The sequence below is a fragment of the Danio aesculapii genome, chromosome 14 (genome assembly GCF_903798145.1).
Source record: "Danio aesculapii chromosome 14, fDanAes4.1, whole genome shotgun sequence".
In the NCBI taxonomy this organism is placed as follows: domain Eukaryota; kingdom Metazoa; phylum Chordata; class Actinopteri; order Cypriniformes; family Danionidae; genus Danio; species Danio aesculapii.
Genome location: NC_079448.1, coordinates 10933105 through 10946793, shown reverse-complemented (window position 1 = coordinate 10946793; position 13689 = coordinate 10933105). Strand labels below are relative to the sequence as shown.

Sequence of the window (13689 nt, the reverse complement as noted above, 5' to 3'; positions counted from 1 at the left end):
CGCTTGACTGGACACTGCAGATGATTCGCCAGGACTTTAAAGGAATAGGTCACCCAAAAATTAAAACAGATTCATCAAGTAAATTAAAAAATAACCTTTTTTATTATATTTTTAACATATTTTTTATTTTTATTTCTGCATTGAGTGTACGTGGATGGTCCGGCGCAGCGTCCGCACAGTCACATACCCTTCGCTGTGCCTGACGCCAACGCAAACACGAACATCTCAAAAAACTTAACGTTATGTCGTGAAGACACAAGCTCTGTGATTGGTTAGCTTGGTAGCACTGATGAGTGTGGGCGGGGCAGAGAGCCGCAAATAAGTGTGGAGTCCTGCAGAGGAGCTCCAGACGGAGACTTCTATTTCGTGTTTATGATTAAAGTTGTTGCACATCTTCCAGTTTCCGCCTCTGAATGAGCGAGTTTGAGCTATTTGTTTAGTAAGTTAACGTTACAGGTATTTTCATTGTAAACAAAACACCCACGAAGAAACTCGACAACAAGGAATGTAGAAACCCCACTGCCATCTAGCATTTCGGAAGTGTTACTGTCAGAGCAGTCACAACGCACGGCTAAAATTTATAGCGATCACTTAACGCAAAAGTGTTATTCAGCCTTTATTCATGACTGACATATTCAACGCATGGCATAAGATGCTAAATACACTGCAATTTATTTAATTTATTATGTATGTGTGTATATATATTTATATATATATATATTAGGGCTGCACAATATATGGTTTCATAGGGCTGTGCGATTTGGGGAAAATATCTAATTGCAATTTTTGTTTTTTGTATTCAAGCTCCAGCTCATTAATCTGTAAGCCATGGCAACAATTCTGCGACATCTTTTAAAAATGACTTGTTTTTTTTTCGGTTGCTGTGACTTTGAAACCAAAATATTCCCATTTTACAAATGCTGTTTTTCTTTGATATTGACTAATTCATCTATTAATGCTTCAGAAGCTGCAGACGCCATAATCCCACTTGTCAGCGCTTTCCTGTTTGTTTTCTGGATATTATGGTCACACACAGATGGCAGTCGCGCATTCGAATCATTTCGAATTGCAATTTTGATTAATCACACAACCCTATCGTTCAGCATCGAATGTGTGCCTCTGCAATAGTCACATCGCAAGATATACAATATTAAGTTAGCATTACAATTTATTTATAGTTCCCTATACCAGGAATCACAGGTCAAAACACAAGAGATTTGTAGAGTCACTGCAGAACTGAATCACAATAGAGTGAAAGTCTGTCATTTGTATGTGTTTTCAAGGCCTGTGACAGTGTGAGCATTTTTAAAGTGTTTAAGGCATTCAGGCACAAGAAATCGTATTATTTGTAATTTTAATACAGAATAATGCTGTGTTAATTTACATTTAATTATTCAAGAAAACCATAAAGTCATGTTTATTTCACTTTATTTCACTAATCTTTTTTTTATGTCTGTAGTTTAATTATATGCATATAATAAATTATGTATATAAAATAACGTATAGGCATTGGCCTATGCATAATTAACTCCCCTACAAAACTATCCCAAATGATCTAAATTGATGACTTTCCAAATGCTATTAAAGCCATCTGGTGAAATGATATTCATATCACAATTTATAAATCGCAGAGAAAAAATATTGCAATGTTACATTTTTCCAATACCGTGCAGCCCTAAAAGCGTTTTTTAATATAAAAAAAACATTTTAAGGTCAATATTATTAGCTCCTTTAAGCTATATTTTTCAGACTGTCTACAGAACAAACCATTTCTATACAATAACCTGCCTAATTACCCTAACCTGCCTAGTTAACCTAATTAACCTAGTTAAGCCTTTAAATGTCACTTTAAGCTGTATAGAATTCTTGAAAAATATCTAGTCAAATATTATTTACTGTCATCATGGCAAAGATAAATCAGTTATTAATAATGAGTTATAAAACTATTAAATTTAGAAACGTGTTGAAAAAAGATTTTGAAATTGGGGAAAAAATAAACAGGAGGCTAATAAATCTGACTTCAACTGTACACATATACTGTGTGGTAAAAGTGTCCTGCAAGGTCTATTCCGATAGCTTTCACTACGAATGCGTCTTGCGTCTTACGTTGTTTACGTCTGTCACACAACATGCATTCAGTCACAAGTGATATCAGTGATTGGAGTTTGTCAGTTAAAAAAATGTATATTGGTTTATTATAAAAACATAAAAATCTGCTTTATAAGACATGCGTTAACCCTGTCATCTTTATTATTATTTTTTTTTTTTTGAATTTATGCGCTTTTGGAAGCCTCTAACCAACGCCATCATACAACATGGATCAAATTTTAAAACTACACCAAGTGCGTTCATCTGACTAAAAACAAACTCAAATACACTGAGGATGGCCTGAGGGCAAGTAAATTATGGCTTAATTTACATTTTTGGGTGAACTACTCCTTCAAGGTGTCTGTGCAGCTCCACTCGTTCAGAGATACACACGTTCTGCTCATTAAGGACGTTCAAATCAGCACCTCAAATTGGAGAATAGAGTCAGAGTACCGTCTTATCTTTTGCCCCCACAGCTTGTTGTGCATCAAACCAACACTGGTCTTTGCTGGTGGAGAGCTTGAACGCTATTAGACGAACGTTACGAGAAAGTCTTGGCTGAACGCTGCCATGCGGACAGGATTAGTACCCAATAGCACCTTCACGATTGACTTAAACATGTGCGTTTTTTTTTAACGAGGGCTTCATCTGAGAGCAAAATCTGGTTTTCGAGGGCATCTTTTTGCATCGTTTTTGCTCCAGAAGCCACCCTTGTTACTTTCCAGTTTTGATTTCTCTAGATACTCTGGCACGTGTCGAACAGTTTTCGTAATCGGATCTGGGCAGTGATAGGAAAAAGATTTGCTTACCGGTCTCAGAGGAAAAAAAAACAATAACAGTGTACAAATAGACCTAAAATAGCCTCTACAAGAGAAGCGTGGCGTTTCAGATTCATTCTCGAAGAGATGCAAGGGAATATCGAGTGGGACAAAGTGCCTATGTATGCTTTAATTGTGCAGTGGTAAACAAGAGACCAAACACTCTGCAGGAATAATGTAAGACCTTGATCCCTATAGACTCTCATGTGCTTAGCACGGAATGGGCCTAGAAACCCCCAAATTGTCTTTAGGCTGGTGGCTTTTCTAGATACAAAGGTCTCGTTTTGATCTCTGAGAATTTATGATGTCTGGGTCTGACAGCAATAGGCCTTTTCAGCAAAAATAGTGAGCTGGGCAACATTCTTCAGATATTTGATTAAATAAATAGTATAGTGAACATCTCTGACTGAAGTGCTGTGCATTTAATATTGGCTTTAAAAAAATACACATATATTAGCAACCGAGTATTAAACTACTACAACCACCTTAATTGACTACGTCAGGTTGTCACTATATTTTTAGGTCAAACAGCAGGGATGGGGTCTGATTGGCGCAGAGAGCAGATTTGCTGCCATATGTGCAGGTGCTTCTGTCAGACAGTCCCTGTTTGAGGCGACCACTTCGATTACTAGAATTTGTGACGGTCAAAAATGTTCGTTTAATACGCAGAGAAATGTTTCGAATAGAGCGAGACCTGCATGTACATTTTTTGTCGTCATTGCAGGGGACAAGTTTCCACACATACAGAATGATGACGTTGGGTAATATTCAGTCACCCTGTAGGACATTTTTACCTTCTTACCCCCAGAAATAGCTTTCTATAGGTATTTATTTTGAGTATAATATTTCCAATACCCGGCGTGGTGGCTCAGTGGTTACCTTACAGCAAGAAGGGCGCTGGTTCGAGTCCCAGCTGGGCCAGTTCGCATTTCTGTGTGGAGTTTGCATGTTCTCCCCATGTTCGCATGGGTATCCTCCGGGTCCTCCCCCACAGTCTAAAGACATGCACGATAGGTGAACTGAATAAACTAAATTGGCTGTGGTGTATGTTAGTGTGTGCAAGAGTGTGTGGGTGTTTCCCAGTGTTGGGTTGCGGCTGGAAGGGCATTCGCTGGATAAAACATGCTGGATAAGTTGGTGGTTCATTCCGCTGTGGTGATTCCTAATGAATAAGGAACTAAGCCGAAGGAAAATGAATGAATGATGTTTTCCAATACATCAACAAGTCATGTCATATGTAAATCATTTTCACTCAGGCTAATAGTTTCACTTTGGGGGTCCAAAGGTGCCCACGAATCCGCAGGGTGACTGAATTTAGCACAACGCCACCAATAACACGCAGTCTACAATATATTGCACACGATACTGAAATGTTAGCACTGTAACATTGGTGAGAAAAAGTAAAATCTCAAGGTGCAATGTGACGAGGTTGACAACAAAACCAATTCAGCAACTGATAAGTAAGACCGGCAGAAGAAACTCCCACAAACGGGGATATTAGCACCATACAAAAACAAATTTATACAGGCTACTGCCTCGGCCGTAAGTCTACTAATATAGGCCTACATTAGCATAATGCTGGGCTGTAGCGATAAACATACGTACAACCTTATCACGCTGTTTATTTTACACACAGCTGTTTGTTTTTTTAAGCAGTTACTTTGAAAATTTCTTGACTTTTTCGTAAGGAGCACGAGGAGCAGACCTCCATCGCCTTTTGGTGACTACTGCTGCTTTCACCTCATGTCGGAATATAATTAATGACGAAAATCACAATATGTAGCTATATTATTAAATCATATTAATAGAATCTCGTTGAAATGTTTTGGTATACCTTGTTGAAAACTTACATTTTATTATATACTTTCTTGCAAACGAGATCATCGATAATTTGCCAAAACGTAAATTAGATTCGTTTTTCTTGAGAAGATGAGGTTGGCTTTACCATGAAAATAATTAAGAATTTAACTAATTCCGACATGATGTAAACGCAGCACGTCCATGTTTACGTCAGTGCTGTTTGATTATGACATCATCGTTCTTTTCTCGGAGAACCCGAGAACCCTCGCGCGCCTTTTTCTTTGATTGGCTTTTTAAAGAAGTCATCGAAGAAACGCTGTTGAACACCCCCGAACGACAAAGAAAGACAAACAGCGATCAGAAAGAAAATGATCAGACACGTAAAGCATGTAAACGTGTGGAGAATATAAGGCACCAGAGTTGTTTTTTTGACGTTGTAGAGGATGCTCCGCGCAGGTATTAACGCAACTCACACTAGTGGACAGCTCCTTTTTTTTTTTCTTTTTTTTTTTTTTCTTTTTTTTAAGTTCCCCCACCCCTCCCACCCCGTCCCCAAAAACAAAACAAAGAAAAATTCCCACAGAAAACGTGGGCAATTTCATAAGGATCTAAGTACATCTGATTCACAAAATCATAGTTTGTATATCTAAGTTAGCACTTCAATGAAACCGTCTGCCCAAATGTCAGTGGGCATGGTGCGACAGGGTTCGTATTTAACAGGAACAAACGTCAACCAGTCGTAGTTTTTAGCAATGCCTTCGCTGTGCGGCTATCAAAGCACACATTGCAAGTCGCGTGCAAACAAACAATCTCATTTGCTTTGTCTATAGAGTTAAAAGGCAAACGAGTAAACAACACATCTAGCTTTCATCATATGCAATTAAAGGTGCACTCGTTCATTTTTAGTTAAAGAGGACCTTTTATTACGATGTAAAAAAAATCTCTGATGTTCCTAGAGTGTATTTAAGAGGTTTCAGCTCAAAACACCCCACAGATCATTATTTATAACTCTTTAAAAAACTGCGTATTACAGGGTTTGATCCACACTGTGCCCTTTTGGTCGCTTTAAATTTAAATGATATTGTACTCCCAACCAGAGGGCGGAGCTACAAATCCCTATGCCTCAGTGAGATCGTTACTGAAGGGCGGGGCTTTCTCCCTCTGATGACGTGTACAAAGGACAACGTCAAAGTGTTTCTCCAAACTGTTTTTATTAAGTGTGATTATAAAAAATAAAATGAATTCACTTTTACTATTTGTTTTACCACAACTGTGTTTAAACCCCTAAAAAAGTGATTTTTGCATAATAGGTCCCCTTTAACGTTAGATTTGTAGCATTCTGCAAATAAAAGCAATCAATAACACGGAATCTGGCTGGTGATGTTAGCTCAACATGGCACAACCAGCGCAAAAAAAAAACTAGAAATGACCGAGTGCATCTTTAAGTCAAACCAGAAGGGGTGACATCCATTATAGAGATAGAATATTCTGACAAGAGCGCGTGTTGAACTATACACAGCACTCACTCATCACTGCACCACCATTTCTGATGTTTGTTTGCATGTTGAACCTTTCAAACGGTTCCTAAATAAAAGCTTTTGTGCTGGAAGTCAAAAGTGAGCACTAATTATTAATATACTTCTTCCTCTTTTTCAATTTGCACCTTTGGAAATAGTGTAACACTGCAAAAAAATTACTTGTTTTCCAGTAAAGTGCACATAGTTTTGCAAACAACATGAACGACAAGCCAAAGTTTTTACAAGGTAGGTTTGGAGCGGGGTCAGTTGCTCCTTAAACCCCCCCAGTTTGCATACTGAATATCAGCAGCATTTTCATGTCACTTTTAGTAAGAAAGCACATTTTAAAATCTGCAGAATCAGTTTCTTTTTACATAAAACAGAAGCGGCCAATGTCAAGTTGGCAACATGACTGATAGGTGTCAGTGCTGAAGTGTGTGGAATCGCATTAACTGAGCCCACTCGTGTGTGTGAACGCTCTTTTTTTCTTTACATAAAGTGTCTTTATCTGATATTTCTGTTATTGACATTCTTCGCCGTGTGAAATGTTTGGTGTGAATAAAACTTAATTTTTTCCTCAAATAATAAACGTGCGTATATATAAACCCGGATTGAAGCAAACTATTAAATGGATCGATTAGATATCTGTACTGGAAAACAAGAGGATTTTTGCAGTGCATAAGCGCTTGGATGTGTCACACACGTGGGTAAAAAGGGACACGCACACACACACACACACACACACTCCTGCACCATCCTGGACACGGTTCATACATCATGTTGTCGATAGCAGCGTCTTACTGTTAAATGGTGGGTAAGTGGGTAACTTCCGGCGATGAGTGAAGATGCAACTGTTCGAGTCTGTGAGGGTTGTGTGTGTAGAGCAATCCCACATTACAGTACAGTAACGTTTGATTATCATGTCATTCTGGGCGCACATACGTACATGTATTTACGCGCTTTGCATTAGTCCTCGTCTCCGTCGTCGCCATGCAGGCCCTCCGGCACCATCTCGCGAGCCCTCCGCTCTCGGCTCCGCTCCTGAATCTTCTTCATCTCGTCCGCGTACTTGCAGAAGGTCGCGCCGAATTTGGACCACACTTTGCAGGGAACCGTGATGGAGTTGCGGTAGGTGGGCTTCACCTCGCTCACCCGCATGAAGACGCCGTACTTGTTGGAGCCGACGTCGAAAAAGAAGCGCTTGTTGTCCACCGTCAACGACGTGCCCTCGGGCAGCTCCGCGGGATCCTCGTCCACACCGAAGTCGTCGATGAGTTTGGCCAGCGCGTCGCGGAACTCGATGAGCCCCTGCGCCGGAAGAGCGATAGTCTGGCCTTGCGAGGTTCCCAGGCCGGGGCCGCGGTTGACGGTCTGCCGGATCCGAAGAAACCGCCCCCTCTGGTTCTCCTTCAGATCCATGTAGTACTTCCGATTCTCGCGCACCAGGAACTCGCTCTTAAGCGCCCTCCTGGGCTCGTCCTGCACCAAGTCGGGGTTGCTGGGGCCCAGCTGGGCGTAATGCTCGATGAAGTCTCCCAGGTAGTCGCGGAACTCCACGGCGACAGACATGGAGAGAGTCAGGCGGCTCTTGTTTCCACCGGCCCCGACCTCTGCTATCTTCAGAAAGCGGCCTTTGGCGTTCTGCTTGACGTCCAGATAGAAGCGCTTGTTCTGAATGTCCACGCGCTTCGACGCGAGCTCCTCCGTGTCGTGCTGGAGCCGCGATGCAGCCCCCGGGTGCATCGGGCCGGCGCCGGGGCCTGTGGCGAATCCACCGTGCTCGCTTCCACTGTCTCTGTCCGCCATGATGCAGCCTCCCCGCTTACCTTCTCTCTCTCCGTCTCCCTCAGCCCTGCTGCAAAAGCGACTGCTGCTGAGCGACCGCCGAACTCTCGCGAGATCCGCAGTCAGAGCCGCTGTTTAAGGAGGAGAGCACAGACTCTGCTGCCGTTCGAGAACCTCTGCATAGCGGTCAACTTGGGTAAGTTGAAAAGAGCATTTGCAACGAGCAAAATTGTTCTGACAGGGTCACGAAATTGTGAAGCACTTTGTCATTACAAATATTACAGCATAGAGCAGTCTTTGCAAGCAGCAACAGTTGGTTCAGAATTTAAACCATTTCAGTTTTTTGAACAACTAATAAAGCTTTCAATACAGACCTGTTGTGAGTTATTGATCATATTTGCTTTTGCTGATCCCATCGATTACATTAACAGACGTGTTTAATAGTAATATCCACTAGCCTATTCCAGAAGTTTCTTGGATTTCTGTGTGTGCGTGTATATGTGTTATTTTGCATTGAATATTCATAAAATGTGAATAAAACTATTAATAAATATATTAAAATGAACCATTTGTGAAAACAATGATATCCCTGACTGTAGTTAAAACTTAGAAAACTTTGTGTTCATAGTTACGTGCGAGTTTATATTCGCTTCCAGAGAAAAGAAGTTTGTGAACTGCAACACTGACGGCTTCATTGCATTTTATTCAACTAGAATGGACGTTACGCATCTTCTACTTCATCTTGCAGTCTCCGTCTTGTGGATGGGCTCTATTTCTGCAGTCCGTGAGATTTCTCGCTTAAGAGAGTGTTGGTTACAGTCATACCAGCGCTGAGATTGCGCAGGAAACGTAAACGTGTTCATTAAGTCCATAATTTTATCAACGATATTTTGCCATACTTTGTCTATAGCTAGTCAACTAAAGATTGTTTTCTCATATTCTCATGACTTCTGTATATATATATATATATATATATATGTGTGTGTTTTAAAGAAAGAGAGACTCGAAATTTCAGTATGTTATACAATCAAATATTTAGCATCTATTTTTTACATTATTAGGCATATGCAAGTAGCCTTTATCCTATTAATTATTAAAACAGTTTAAATTTATAACCTACTTTGTTAAATGACGTGATCGCATGCTAAATGAAAAGGATCGAATAATGAACACAGTTAACTATTTTCTGTTCAGCACCACGGACAGCGACTGCGCCACGCCCACCGCAGGGATTGCCAACACTTGAATTTCATTTATTAGGAAAAGTGAATTAGTTTACAGGCTAATGCTTTAAAAGAAATAAGAACATTTAAGTTTAAGAAGACACATCAATTTGATGAGATGATACAAGATGATGCAGAGGCGATTAAACAGATTTAACTCTAGCTGGAAACATACGGCCTGTTCTCAAAATGTTATAATTGTTTTCATTATGGTTAGAAATGCTTATTCAATTTGTTTATGTATAGCAAGTGAATTCAAAATATTTTGGACGGTTGTAGTAATTTTAGGCTTTATGTTAAAATATGATTAATATTCTTTAAAAATTATATTTATATATATATATATATATATATATATATATATATATATATATATATATATGTTTATATATATATATATATATATATATATATATATATATATATATATATATATATATATATATATATATATATTTATTAAACAAATTTATTAGATGGAAATTTCTATCTAATAAATTTGTTTAGCACACACTAAAAAACTATTTACACAATTAAATGCAGTTGAGTTGGCCTAACATGATTTTATCAAATAAAAGATTAAATACATTTGTATTTTTTATTTTACTTAAATTCAAGATCTGATACTATCGTGTATGATTGTATCGTATATTTCCAATTCTCTTAGTTTTAATTGAAGTTATCCGAAATGAACTAAAAGAGACGTTTTTAAGCATATTTCATGAGTTTCATATACAGTTGATTGAGACTGATCTCAGAACTAATTTTAGGACAGTTATTGCTCACTGAACAAAGCAACAAACTGCAATTTGCTAATTAAGCTGCCAATACCCAAAGCATGGGTGCTTCTGCAATGTGGTAATCTCAAAACTCAAAGCATTTCATGAAAATCTTCTAAATCTTCAAACTAAAGTGAAGATTAAACTCTAACAAGTCTTTCTATAAACTTTACTTTTATTGTCAACATTTCCCTCTCTTAATTCAATCCCATGCAAAGCATGCTGGGAACTACAAATCCCCAAACTAGGTAGTTGGATCAACACAATTCCTTCATGTTGTCCCAACACAAAAACGCTTAAGTTAACTTAATGGTTTACAAATTTAGGTGGACTGAACATAAAACAAATAAATTAGCTAAAGAAATGACAAGAATTGTGTTGTTTCAGCTCATTTTAAACAGGTAGTTTAAATAGCAGCAGTAATCTTTTTATTTTTTTTGAGTGTAGCAAATTGATACTGCAGCATTATATGTTATTATTAATAATTCTGGACAGTTGAATCTTTTATGACCAGGCTCGTTTTATAACTCTGAAATGACCATTTGGACTTTACCAAAGTTGTATACCTGTTACTGGCAACATGTAACATGAGATATCTGTAATACGTTTCTTTAATGTGTGTAGGGTTATTTTCTGATATGTTGATTAAGTATATATGTTAATCATTCATACGTTTAACTGTTTATTTGTTCTTTTTGTGTAATTGTGTTAATATATTTGAGGGGATGGAATTAATAATGGGCAATATCTGTTTACCCTATTATTATCGTTATTCAATTTGTATTGTTATACAAAAGATCCATAAAAAACTTAATAGAAGTGAGCATTTTAAAAAAATCATTCACATTTAAACAAATGATATATTTAATTTACGGTTTTGTCAGATATCATGTGTTATGCACACACACACACACGTGCAGATCAAGTATCTTAGTAGCCAACTTTGAGACATTTTCACTCAAAAATATATGCATTTCAATAATCTAACATAAAAAGCAGGCGCTTATGTTTTAAGCTAGATTTTGATTTTCTCAAAGCTTCGTATTAGTCATTGACCCAGTAAAGCAAGTGTGAAAGCACTATCGATGCGCGTCTGGTGTCCACAGCGCGTTTTTCTATTGCATTACACATTCGCGTTGAGACTGCAGATGTCGCCCTACAGCAGCCTCAGGACAGGACCAGCAATGGCACACTGCTTCTGTCGCGACGCATTTACGCATGATGTAACCCTAATGTTCAAGTTAAACCCCAGTCGAAAACTGCACAAAAAACAAACCTCTAGACTGTTAAGAACCACACCGTGTATTTTAGTTTGATTGGTCATGAGGGCGCAATGAGCGGCCCCTCCTCTGATTGTAGAGCCATGGGTACATGGCAAATACCCGCAGGACCTGTTGCCGGGGTAAATATGGCTGATAGGATGCTCGGTGGTTTGCTGTGTGTCTATCTTTTCGGCGGCGTGTGGCGGATCGCTTTTTGGGGCAAAATGGTGAATGTGACCTGAATGCGGATGGTTGTCAAGTAGAAAAGCACGGCAAACGCACTTTTTCACCAGGCATCGATTGCATTTCCAGTTGCTTTTCGCAGCGTTAGTCATCGCGTCAGCGGTCTGCTGCGGTGGCTCGACTGCCGTTTCTCTATTAGTTGGTGTCGCGCGGCGCGCAAACGCCACTCTTCCTCAGCCATTTTACATCGCGTAACGACGCGACGCCGCTTTCGAGGGATTTCTTTCTACGGCTGGCCGGCTGGCTGGTCGGTCGGTCGGACGGACGGACGCTTATTAGTGCATTTGCGACAGAACTTCCAGCAGACAGCTGAGATCAGTGGAGGGCGCGCGCTTGTTGCATCGACGTTCGAGCGCATTTCTGTACCTTTTTCGCTCGCATCTCGGCTTTTCTGTGCACTAGCTATGATGACATTAGGTGGATAGATAGATCGAGAGAGAGAGAGGGCGAGAGAGAGAAGAAGAGAGAGAGAGGGGAGTGCGCGCGAGAGGAGCGCGTCTTGCAGCAAAGGAGCGTCATTTATGCATTTATGCTTATTGAGTTTGGGGATTGTGCGTTCGTTGAAGGAGAATGCAGCAGCCAAGCAGTGACCGGGGCTGATTCCGGTTCCTCAGCGGCTGGTGTTTCCCCGTCACCAAGTGCATGGGGAAAGCAGCACACGCAGATGGCATGGACTCTTGCGCAAGCCCATTCGCACTCAGTCCCCCAGCACCTTCTGCCCCGAGAGCACTGCAGCAGCGCCGCCGGCCGCCCCTGAGCCACAGCAGACGGCATGAGGAGGCTTGATCCCGTGCATTTCTCCATGCTCGTCATCGGGGTCTCCTTCGCCTGCTACGCCCCGAGTTTGGATTCGCTGCAGGACCAGGCTTACCGCTCGGCCGTGGTGATCGAAGGCGAGGTGAGCTCGCTGCCCGAGAACGTCTCCGTGGAGCCCTACAGTGTGAATGTCAAAGTGCTGGACGTGTGGCCGGTGAACAGCGGCGGGCTGGAGCGCGAGCAGCTCGTCACCGTCGGGGAATTCGGCTCCGAGGCTCCGTGCGTGGCGGTGGAGAAGCACCACAAATACATCTTTTTCATGGACCCTACCGAGGAGCCTTTAGTATTCAAAGCGTCTTTTGCTCCTCTGGACAGCACCGAGAAGACCCTCAAGAAAGATGTGGAGAGCGTATTGTGTGAAGACTGCGGTAAGTTTATTCGCCGTGTGTGTGTGTGTGTCTGTAGGTGATGCTGCTCGGGGCTCTTCATTGTTAACACGTAACGCGGGGCTGATCCTCGGAGAGCAGATCAACGCTTTTGCGTTTTGCTACAGAGGAGAACGGTAATGCTTGTGTTTGGGCGTCTCTGCAGTATTGTTCTAATCACCGTTATAAACATTTAGCTGTACACACACACACAGAAGCAGAGAGAGGCACTGACCACATCTATGGCAAGCCATTTTGTCAATGTATACCTTTAAACCAACGACAAGCAATTACTAGTAGTGACTAATACCTTCATTCAATAGACATATTCTTATAGCCAACAACATTTTTCAAGCTTTGTCTTTGCTTTATTTATATACTTATTCTTTTGTCCCTGCATGGTAGCACGTTTTATTGTTTGTTTTTTGTGAGGACCCATGATTTAGATAACAAGTTTTTGCTTCCAATTGCGCTTGAAAAAAGGGTAACACGTTGTTTTTCATTTTTTGTTTCCCGTCACATGTACTCTCACTATAATAGTATGCTTACTACATGCAGTAACCGTAAAACCACTGGGTTTACACTGGAAATAATGTAAAATACAAATTTGATAGTATATTTCAAAACTAATAAGGAACACTTTAGATTAAGTATTAATTCTTAATATTATTAGTATCTTATTACCTCTCTATTAATGTATTGGCTGTTTATTAGTACTTATAAAGTACATATTCTGCATTTTTTTTATTCTACATCCCTAAACCTACCCAATACCTAAACCTAACTCTAATAATAAGTATTAAGTTTGAAGCAAAAGGTTTATTAATAAGGTGAGAACTACCTTAAAATGGAATGACCAGAATTTCAAATAACACACTAAATTAATTATGACATTATGAAGTAGTGTTTTTTTTTTAATTATACCATAACTTCGCATTGCACAATTGAATACAGTATTTATTAGGCAAGTATTTAGTAAGGGCAAAAATTAAC

The 13689-nt window shown here is 40.0% G+C and overlaps 2 protein-coding genes across 2 annotated transcripts in view; one reads left to right on the top strand and one right to left on the bottom strand.

Moving 5' to 3' along the window:
• Positions 1-5259: 5259 nt before the first annotated feature.
• Positions 5260-8083, bottom strand: purab (purine-rich element binding protein Ab). The gene has a single exon (XM_056471732.1). The coding sequence runs from the start codon at positions 8027-8029 to the stop codon at positions 7190-7192; it is 840 nt and encodes a 279-aa protein (XP_056327707.1). The 5' UTR covers positions 8030-8083; the 3' UTR covers positions 5260-7189.
• A 3923-nt stretch (positions 8084-12006) lies between these two features.
• The window catches only part of nrg2b (neuregulin 2b), a 176795-nt gene continuing 175112 nt past the window's right edge, over positions 12007-13689 (top strand). The window contains exon 1 of the mRNA XM_056471731.1: positions 12007-12699. Within this exon, the coding sequence (XP_056327706.1) occupies positions 12288-12699 (412 nt within the window). The 5' untranslated portion in view covers positions 12007-12287. The remainder of the gene's footprint in view (positions 12700-13689) is intronic.

Excerpts from the sequence above, each read along its gene's own strand:
- purab (XM_056471732.1), bottom strand. The coding sequence starts at position 8,029 with ATGGCGGACAGAGACAGTGGAAGCGAGCACGGTGGATTCGCCACAGGC.